Source organism: Pelecanus crispus, chromosome 18, assembly GCF_030463565.1.
Source record: "Pelecanus crispus isolate bPelCri1 chromosome 18, bPelCri1.pri, whole genome shotgun sequence".
NCBI classification, from domain to species: Eukaryota; Metazoa; Chordata; class Aves; order Pelecaniformes; family Pelecanidae; genus Pelecanus; species Pelecanus crispus.
In genome coordinates this window covers 929,600-939,520 of record NC_134660.1, presented here as the reverse complement: position 1 = coordinate 939,520, position 9,921 = coordinate 929,600, and the positions used below count along the sequence as shown (strand labels likewise).

Genomic DNA, 9,921 nt, shown 5'->3' with positions numbered 1-9,921 from the left:
CATGGTGTTTCAAAACACAGTGCTTAACAGCATTAACCTTGAGGAAGTAATGCTAGGAAGAATTTCCACCATTTCTGCTATCTTGGAAAAAAAAAGTAATCCCATTAGCCACAAAACCCCAGTCCATTACCAAGCAGAACAGTAAGTTCGACATCTGCCTCTGAGGATCTCTGGATGTACAGTTTGGTGGGATTTAAATTGAAAAGCAGCACAGAAGAGTAGGAATTCTAAGGAAAAGAGGACTTACAGTACATTGCCTTGGGCCTCTGTCCTCACTGAAGGTGGCAACAAGTTCCTAGATTGCATAATGCTGCTATATTTAGTTTTAGTTGAAGAGAAATACAAACCTGAAAAAATAACAGCTACTCACTGGTTAAAACAGATACATTTGGCATTCCAGCCCACCATCCCTGCACTAACTTGTCATTTCCCCCTCATTGCCTCCCAGGATTATGAAACAGTGACATGCCTACAATTCAAAGTTTCCTATCCTACAACTGTAAAACTTAGAGTTGCCAAAAGTATGACTACAACCCCTAGAAATCATCCCATAATTTTATGCACATTACATTTATGGGATAGAGCTTCACATGGTACATACAGTGCTATCAGCATTTTCTTAACAATGCAACTGAAACACCATTGTCTCATTCAAACTTCTCTTCTCACTCTTACAGTCAACCAGTCAGAAACACAACATTTATGATCTCGCTTAATTCCCCTCTCCTAACAACTCCAGGAATTCCAAAAAGCAATCTGAAGAGCAGCATTTGATACGATCCCCGACTTAAAAATCATACCATGAAAAGCCATTAAAACCGGCTCTCCTACATAAAGAGAAAAGATGCTTTGCTGACTCGAGATACTTGATTTCCTCTCGGCTGTCCGCTCTCTCATTCTCTTGTGAATCTCTATTCCCAAACCAGCGGGTCCCTACGTGTACGGGGCTCCCTTTCTAAGCCACCTCATACCTCACTCCAGCTGAGCTAAAGAAAACCTGTGGAGCAGGAATATGGCATCCCAACGTCCTTGTCCAAAAAGCTTAAGAGAAACTGTGAAAAGGGAAACATAAGGTTAAAAAAAAAAAAAAAAAGCAGGAAAAAAAAAAAAGCCCTACTAAAATAAATTACGTAAAGTTCTGAAATCAACATCACTTTTGAGGCAACCTTTCCAGAGACCTCTTGGGTTCCTTTCTTCTCTGAAGCACCTTTTAAGTTGTATGGTTGTAAGAATAACTTTAACTATAGAAGCTATATGCATCTTTTAAGAATCACATTTTGATGATTATAAAAATTTATCTATTATACAACATAGGTCCAGCTACACTGAAAAAATTACACCGCTTATTGAAATACATTTCATTTTAGAAACAGACTACTAAATAGGTCTATACAAAAAACTCTAAAATAATTTCTGTAGTAAAATAAAGAGTGTGTTAGGAGAGCTACACAAACAAGAAATTTTTTTGTCTTTCTTTATAATGCTCAAATATACTGTGATACGTGGCTGGCTCACTCCATAGCCGGCACCAAAAGCTGAAAAGAATCCATTACGATACACAGTGATACAATTAATGCTCTGTATTAATCTCACAGCCTTTCCGATTAGTACAAAGAAAACCAGGCCTATCTCCTCTTTGAGGAGAAGTCCAGGATATAAAAGCAAGCATACCTCATCAGCTGATATGAAATTATAAAATTCCACAAGTCTCAGTATCTGAAATTTATAAAAGTCACCAGTAAAACTCAAGCAAATTGGGTTTAAGTCCTGTCGGTTCCCAGGTTCAAATGAGCACTGCTGATCCAAAACAGGATTTCCTTGTTTGTTAACTGATTCGAAGGAAAAATTAGGACCATCTGCTGGGTCTAAGAGAAAGACAAAAATCCTCACCAATTAACCCTCTGTACTTCCATGAGGGCATGTTTCCATGTGCATAAAATGGGAAGATAGCTGGCAGGAAGCAAAGATGTTAGTGGTGCTGTGCGGAACTGTTTTTTTCTGCCAGGTGTCGCAGAAAGTTGTCCTCACTCTGGCCTCTGTGATTTAAAGGCTCACTCTTAAAAAGAGCTGGAGGAGGGGGTAAATGAGGAACGGGTGGGACCGGGAGATGATGTGGATGGTGAGGATGAGGATGTATGTGAAGGTGTGAATATGGGTGGGGAATGGGGCGTGGAGGCAGCGTGCTCACTGGGTTCAGGTTGATAGGTGGAGTTGGGGTGGCGGGTGTGTTCGCTACAGCAGGGACTGTGGTGGCAGAAGTCGTGGACAGTGGGATCTGGACAGCAGCTGACACATTGACGGGGCTGGTAACACGGAAGCACTTCTCCTTGTGTGCCTTGAGCATGTTGGAGAAGCGGAATCGCTGGCCACACACATCACATGGGTAGGGCTTCTCCCCTGTGTGCGTTCTGCGATGTCTCTTCATGTTTGGGCGGCTGGTGAAGCTCTTCCCACAGATTTCACAGATAAAGGGCTTCTCTCCTGCCGAACACAGATAATGGCAATCAGTTAGGTGCAGAACATCTGCTAATACTTACTTCAGCATACTTATGCAAACAAACTGCATCCTACAAAAGCTACTGTGACTGCAGAGGCACAGCTGTTCCACGGAATTCCTCAGTCTTTATGAAATCCTCTCTCACCTTTGGATTTTGATGCACGAGACAATCTTTTATAAGGCTTTGGCAAGGGGTTCGTTCAGACCAAAACAACAAGGAAGTAAGCCTAACCTCTCATTTTCCCCCACAGTGAATCACAGGACTACAGACAATTAGATTTAACAGTAAATTAATGTATTAACCTTTCCTGTCTGATTTTCTAGGTTGGTAACAGTTTGGATTCCAAATTCCAAGGAAGGGAACACAGCTGAAAGTATAGGAAAGTTTTTGTCCTGGAGGTACTCGTGCTTTTCTTTGGCAAGTTCTTACCAGTGTGTGTTTTCATGTGCTCATCAAAGTACTGTTTCATGTTGAAATCTTTGCCACACCACTGGCACATGAACTGTTTGTGCCCAATGTGGATGCTCATGTGGGAACGCAGCTGGTACTTATACTGAAACCTCTCATCACAGTTCTGCAACGGAAAAACAACAACCCATGATATTCAGGCATCACACATCAGGAAGCAAGGCAGTGGGACAGCACTCAATTGTACTACTCTGTGAAGGAGTAAGGAATACCTGAACTAGTACACACGCAGACCCTCACACAAACACAGAATTTAAATTATTTAGCAAGAGTAGAATGTGGTCTGTACTAAAAGGTCTGCTGGCACAAGAGCCTTGGCAAGGAGCGTGGAACAGTCACAACCTTTAGTTGACACAGCTGTTGGCAAAAGCCCGGCAGAGACACGGTTATGCCAACAGAAAAGTGCTTCTGTTGGCTTAAGGTATCATTTGGAGGTTTTGCAGCTTTGCCAGCGATCTCTGCTGGACTACAGCATGCCTCCACTAGAGGACTCTGCTCACACAGCAAAAGCAACAGCCGCTCTACAGCAGGCTTGTTTTTCAGCAAGCCAGTCTGTTTTCCAGCTATTATTTATTGGTATGAGGTAATTTCTTTCCCTACGAGTCTTACCCCCGCGACTACTCTGGCTGCCATTACTACTACGTGTCTGGCTGGAGTTGTGCCCCACTTTGTGGGCAGGGTGAGCCACCAGACCTCCAGACCTGCCCTGCAAACAAGAAGGGCTCTGCACCCCCTCTGCCTCCATCATGTGATACCCACAAGCATCCCCATCAGATGACTGGGACATTATCTGCCCCAGTCATATGAGCGGGTAGGTCTGTCCCACACGTCTCCTTCCCGAGGGCAGGCATAAAATTACAAATGCAAACGCACATGAATGCATCAGTGAGATACTCTTCCCCATCCCAACACACACACGCACACTCAGTTGAAGAAATGCGAATTCAGAGCACTGTCTTAGATGGCAAGGAGGTAACAGCTTGCAGCAAGGACAATAGTTTTTCCTACAAGTGAAAATCAAGTAGCAATTTGTTTAACATTTTCACTGTCACCACTTGTATCTTTTTCAGGCAGGACAGGGAGGATTAACGTAATTTGCATCAGGCTTTGCTATGAACACCAAGGGAAAACTAGGATTCAAATCCTGCTGTAGTGTGTACTCATTGAGAAAAACATGACAGCCAGCAGTAAAAGCAAACCAAACACCTCTCAGTTTGAACTGCTGCTAGATGCACTCCTGCTGTGCTCTCCACATGGAGAAGAATTTTCCCCAAATTTTTATGAAACTGCACCTCATTTACGTGTCAGTCAATTCAGTTTCCACCTACATCCCCCTACTTGCAGCATTACTAATTTTATACCTTATGCTACCATATCTAAACATATTAACGGTTGCTGCCTCACCTCGCATCTGAAAGGTTTCTCTCCAGAATGCTGTAGGGAATGTACTTTGAGAGACATACTGCGTTTGAATGATTTTCCACAGGTTTCACATGTAAATGGCATGTCCTTTGTATGTGCTGCAACACAACAGTACATTAGAGAGGGTCATTCAAATGGAAACAGTTCTTTAACCAATTTTTTCCTCCAACTCTCTGCAGGAAAACGATTACTACTGAACAGCTTATGAGTATATACACATATGTACACACATACATATTTTGCTTGCTGCCCAGTACTACAGACTTGAACTTTTTGCTAAGGATAAAGCTCAGACAACTGAATTTGCCTTATTTTTTTTCTCCTCAAAACAGCAATTATGAGTTAAGAACCACAAAGACACATTATGAGGCAGAACCAACAGAAGTGCCGATCAATAACTCACCAACCATATGTTTCCGCACGTGGGCCATGGTGTAGAACTTTTTTTCGCAAATCTCACAAGAGAATTTCTTTTCTGCATATCCGTGGACAATCTTGATATGTTCATGGAGGGACCAGAGCTTCTTGAATGATTTATTACAGGAAACGCACTGAATGAATGGGATAAATAGAAGGAAGTTTAAATTAGAAAGATTCAGTGATTCAAGTTTGTGGAGTTAAGCCACGCATCTTCCTCTTGCATGACAAAAAGAAGCCCAAAACAAGTCAAAATGCTGTATACTGTCTCAGACTGTGCTTCAGCTTACATTTACTGTTTCACACTTGAAACAATTACACTAAGAAAAGCCAGATCAAGCAGGATTAGAGAGGATGTTAACACACTGCATTTTGGTGCCAGTGGAAGAGCACCACAGCCACTGCACTAACTTGTTTCCAAAACACAACAGCATATATAGCTGGATGCAGCCCTCAAGGTGCCAACACAGAGAAGACAACTTCACAGGCACTGATGCTGCTGGTGTGGGAAGAAGCCAGCAGAGGCGGAGGAGGCCACCACCACCAAGTTGCCTTAAGCCCATGGGTACATCCAGCCCTGCCCTTCACAGGAGCACTGTGACCCCTCAAAGTCCAGGTCTAACAGCCCGTGAGCTAGTCAAAGCGCTCTCATCCTTTTAGCTCTGTACAGAAGACAGCTTCCATCTTGCAGCTCTTGACCATGTGGAGAGTCTGGTACACAGTTCATACAGCAAAGCAAATTGTCGCCTCCATCTTTCGTGTTCTGGCTCTTCATTTATATGTATCAGTAGCACTATAGGTCTAAAACGACCATGTGCAAACAAAAAATGTTTTAATCTCTTCCCACAACTACTGTGAAAGGTCCAGAAAGTCAGTGACGAGCAGGATCCAGGCTTTCATGCATCTCTTTTTCCCAAGAGTTAGTTCTTGCTAAAGACTTGATTAAAAAAAAAAAAACAACACTTTGTACAATTTTGAAAATTCCAGAATAATCTTTGTTGTGAAACTTAACAGCAGACATATATGTGAGGATACCAAGTAATTTTCATCTTTGAAGTGAAGAGGAATGAATTGTGGCTTGTTATTTTTTGTTAGTTGTTGGGGTGTTTGGGGTTTTTGGTACATCTCCATTTTTCTGCCCATCAATTACCCTCCTTCTCTCAAAGTAGGAAGGGCTGTATGCTCTTCACTGCAGAACTAGCAAATACTACGCCTTCAGTCAACTTGAGTTGTTTCTTCTCTGCACAGACAAGTTATGCTGCTTCCACAGTGCTTGAATCTTTGTGGACCTGGAAATTCTGGTACACCGCTCACCATGCTGACTCCAAGGAGAGCCTCTGCCTCTAAAAGCGCCTACTTGGAGGCATGTCAGGAACAAACTGTAGTCTTTGGGGGAAAAAAACCCCTAGAGAATAAAGCAATGCTAAGAAATGATCAAAAAACCTTTGGTTTAAGGTTAAGCAAGCCCTTGAAGCAGTCAGTCTACAATTGAATTGACTATCAGCAGCAAGCAATTTAGATCACTAATACCGAGAGCTACTACACGAGAGTCTAAGATGACAACAGAAATTCTGTGAAAGTGCTAATTTTGAAAGGATGAAAGCCAGAAATTACCTGGAAAAACAGATATATTCCATCATTTAGATGAAAAATCTAGAGAGGAGCCAGCCATGTTTATCAGTTCAATTACCACTTACACAATGAAACCACTTTTTTTCCTAGACAAAGCTCCATATCCCTCTTGACATATTAAACCCTACATTAATGTAAAACTTTCATACCCCCTTACTCCTTTTGCCAAATGTAATAAAAACAAATTAGCAGGCAGCTGTGAAACACATTCTAAATGTCAGGCCAGACAAAAATAATTGTTGAATATATGCTTATACTGAGAACTTGAAGATGACTAGCAGTGCTTCTGGCACTAGAAATATTTGGGAAAGTTGCTGGACCTGATTCTTCTGTTACTGGATGTAAAACACAAGTTCCACAATTTCTTCTTGTCCTATCACTTTTGGACATAGGAATGTAAACCCTCAGAAGCATATGGGTGCATGGACTACAGGATGCTTCTCCGTTCTATACCACACACAAACTATTCATGAACGCCTGTTTAAAGTCAAAAGATTTTATGCTGTGAATGAGCCACCTGGATGATACGGCGTTCCTTACATTTACATTTAAATGTTCTCTGCTACACTAAACTTTTGAAGTATTTACTTCAAAAACTGCAAGGACATATTGATATGTTTATGCATTCTACTAACTATGCTCAAGGCTCATTATCTTATATTATACTCCTTCCTTCAGTCTTCCTCCTATGAGCTGAAACATAAGGAAAAATAGCATAGCGTTACATAGAGCTGCATTTGAGTCTTACGGCAAAGAGAAACTGCAATAAATATTTCAACTGTCTCCCACACAGTGGGAATTGAATACAGATTCAGTTTAGCATTTAAGCAAACAAACAAAAAAATCTTAAACCCTTCTGGTAAACTCATTGGACAGACAAAAAACTTGTTGCCCTACAAACTCTCAACATTTCAGCTCCACAGACATTGAACTCAAGCTGCTTCATGCTGGCAGTGGGATTATTTCAGAAGTAGGTGGCAACACTGTGCCTAGTTTAACAAGGCAAAAAAACCCATGTTTGAATCGCCAGATAAAACAACAGTGCCCCCAGTTACATGAGAACATAGATGCCTACGAGCAAAGTACAAACCACAGATGAATCAGAACTCCGAAACTCTTTCCACAACTTAAAGTTTAAAATGGTTCTATTACAACACAGGCTTCCATTGTTGTATAAAATTAAAAGCTGCAAATCTTCTGGTGAGAAAGACCAGAGATCTTTGTATTATCAGTGAGATTCACTGAGCTTTTTGCACTGGGAAAAGGGCGTGCTCATGAAGAGATTTACTTGCTGAATTCATATACTCCCATATGCATACATGAACACTACTGTAAATTATCTCAGTAGGATTTTAAGAAGTTACATTTTAACACAAGTTCAAATCCTGACCTCACTAGTTTCTTTCTCACCTGCTTGCCTCTCTGGTATTTTACAAATTTCTGATTCCAATACCAGCTAAGTGCCATCTGTTCTCCCTTGAAACTTTACCTGGACATACTCTGTGACTGAGTTTCAGGACACTGACACTTTGAACTTTAAAGCTAGCGATAGCTGCAGGTGCTCAGCACCTGAAGAAGGAGGGTTTATCCTGTCAAAACACTTCACTGCAAACGCACTTGTTTTCAGGCCAGTTACTCTTGAGTCTGACACTGGTTAAAGTAGCTTTGCATTTTCCCCAACTCGTGGTTAAATACTAGAGTAACTCTGCAAAAGCAGATGTCAGTTGTACACTCTGTTCCCTGCAATTTACTTCTTTTGGAAGACACCAAAGTGTTGATACGTAGAGACAAGGTCTCGGTCAGAACCTGGTCTGCGCAAAAGATTTCCCCCTCTGAAGTGTCCACTAGCTGTATCCAGGGCACGACAGAAGGTATGGAAATCTGGCAAGCAGGTGAGCAAACCTACCTGGATATTTTTTTCACAGTCTGTTTGCTGGTGAAGGGACAGCTCACTTTCTAGAACAAATTTCTTCCCACATTTGTCGCAGATCTGCATGCGCCTGTGAGTGACGTTCATGTGCTTCTCCAGGTACCAGCGTGTGTTAAACACCCTGGGGCACTTCTCACAGGTTAAAGTCTCCTTCTCTTCACACTTTGATTTCTGCACAGGTGCCTTGGGCTCCTTTGCAGCTTTCTTCTTACGCTTGGGGGGCTCCACACTCTTTCTACGACCCCTTGTAGTTCTGGGTGATGGGGAAGTTGTGGCTGCTGCAGCAGATGCAGCTCTCCTTGTTCTCCTTTGTGCAACACTAACTTTTTCCACTCTTTTCTCTTTTTTCTTCTGCCTCTCATTTTCCTCATCATCATTACTGTCTTCAGTGGCCTCTTCCCCACTGTCACCCTCCTCTTCCTCACTGCTGGTCTTAAGAACAGCAGTCTCTTTGGACTGGGAGGGGACACCCTTCTCCCCTTTTGATACATTTAATGTTTGGTTGTTAAGGTTTACCTCTACTATAATCTGCTCCCTTTTGTAAGTCACTTCATCTTCCTCCTCTTCTTCCTCCTCAGAGTCGTCAGAGTTTTCTCTATCTTCTTTCACAGCCCGGACCTCTCCTACCGATCTGTTCTCCCTGAAATATGGCTGCTCCTCTCTTTCATGGAGATGTGGTTTACTCATTTTGCTGTCCACCAACACAGAGTAAGGACTTCCTGACTCTCTCTTGTACACTTTGGTGGACAGATCAAGTTCCTGGCTGGCACCATGATAAAACGTGGGTGGCACTTGACCACGGCGACTGTCCTCTTGCGCCATCCCTGCTACATGCGCAGCACAGTTTTCAACCAACTGTTGGCAAGAATTGGCTGTTTGACTCATTTGGGGGGCCCTGATTCATTGAGCACCTTTAATCCCAGAAAACCAAGCGAGCAGCTGTACATCAGGATGGACTCTCAAGACCGATGCCTGTTCCATCTACACAGAATGAACAAAATATGATTCTCTGCTGGTGTTTAGCACTGATGCGTAGGTCACAGAATTCTGGTATTACGGCAAGAGCAGAGCAGTAGTAATTATTCTTCTGAAGAAAGTTGCCAACAAACCGTTGAACATTTTACCTATAAAAGACAACAGAGAAAACAAAGTCAATTAAAAAAAACCCACTAAAATCTTCGCAAATTCTTTTGAGTTTGTACAGCTGGGGTAAAGCACAGGGTATCTTATCTATGAGCTGTATCCGCTGGGGGTGGACTGTCCTACAGCACAATCTCAAGCAAAACTGGCAGTTAGGTACAAATACGTGCACCTTTTGTGGGGATCAGAACTGGGGCTAGACTCCTGAGATACGGAAATCAAGGCATGCTATCCATTTCAAGATGAATATTCTCCACCCGCCAAAGATCGCCGCCACCTGCCTCAACGCTAGGCCAAGATGCTGATCTGTGTTTTGCTCCTGGACTCTCGGGAGCACTGATGGCCCCGAGACTCTGCTCTGCTCCCGTACGCCTCTCCATCAAAGAAGGTGCATACCTACACAGAAATACCTCT

The 9,921-nt window shown here is 42.5% G+C and overlaps 1 protein-coding gene across 1 annotated transcript; it reads right to left on the bottom strand.

Moving 5' to 3' along the window:
- Positions 1 to 1,122: 1,122 nt before the first annotated feature.
- ZNF652 (zinc finger protein 652) lies at positions 1,123 to 9,485 on the bottom strand. Its single transcript, XM_009490398.2, has 5 exons — positions 8,344 to 9,485; positions 4,792 to 4,939; positions 4,371 to 4,486; positions 2,928 to 3,072; positions 1,123 to 2,481 (listed from the first exon to the last, which is right to left on the bottom strand). The coding sequence occupies exons 1-5, from the start codon at positions 9,250 to 9,252 to the stop codon at positions 1,970 to 1,972; spliced, it is 1,830 nt and encodes a 609-aa protein (XP_009488673.2). The 5' UTR covers positions 9,253 to 9,485; the 3' UTR covers positions 1,123 to 1,969.
- Positions 9,486 to 9,921: the final 436 nt, after the last annotated feature.

Excerpts from the sequence above, each read along its gene's own strand:
- ZNF652 (XM_009490398.2), bottom strand. The coding sequence starts at position 9,252 with ATGAGTCAAACAGCCAATTCTTGCCAACAGTTGGTTGAAAACTGTGCT. Across the intron at positions 3,073-4,370 it reads AGAAACCTTTCAGATGCGAG|AACTGTGATGAGAGGTTTCA; the intron begins GTGAGGCAGCAA and ends TTTCCGTTGCAG. Across the intron at positions 2,482-2,927 it reads GCACATGAAAACACACACTG|GAGAGAAGCCCTTTATCTGT; the intron begins GTAAGAACTTGC and ends TGTGTTCGGCAG.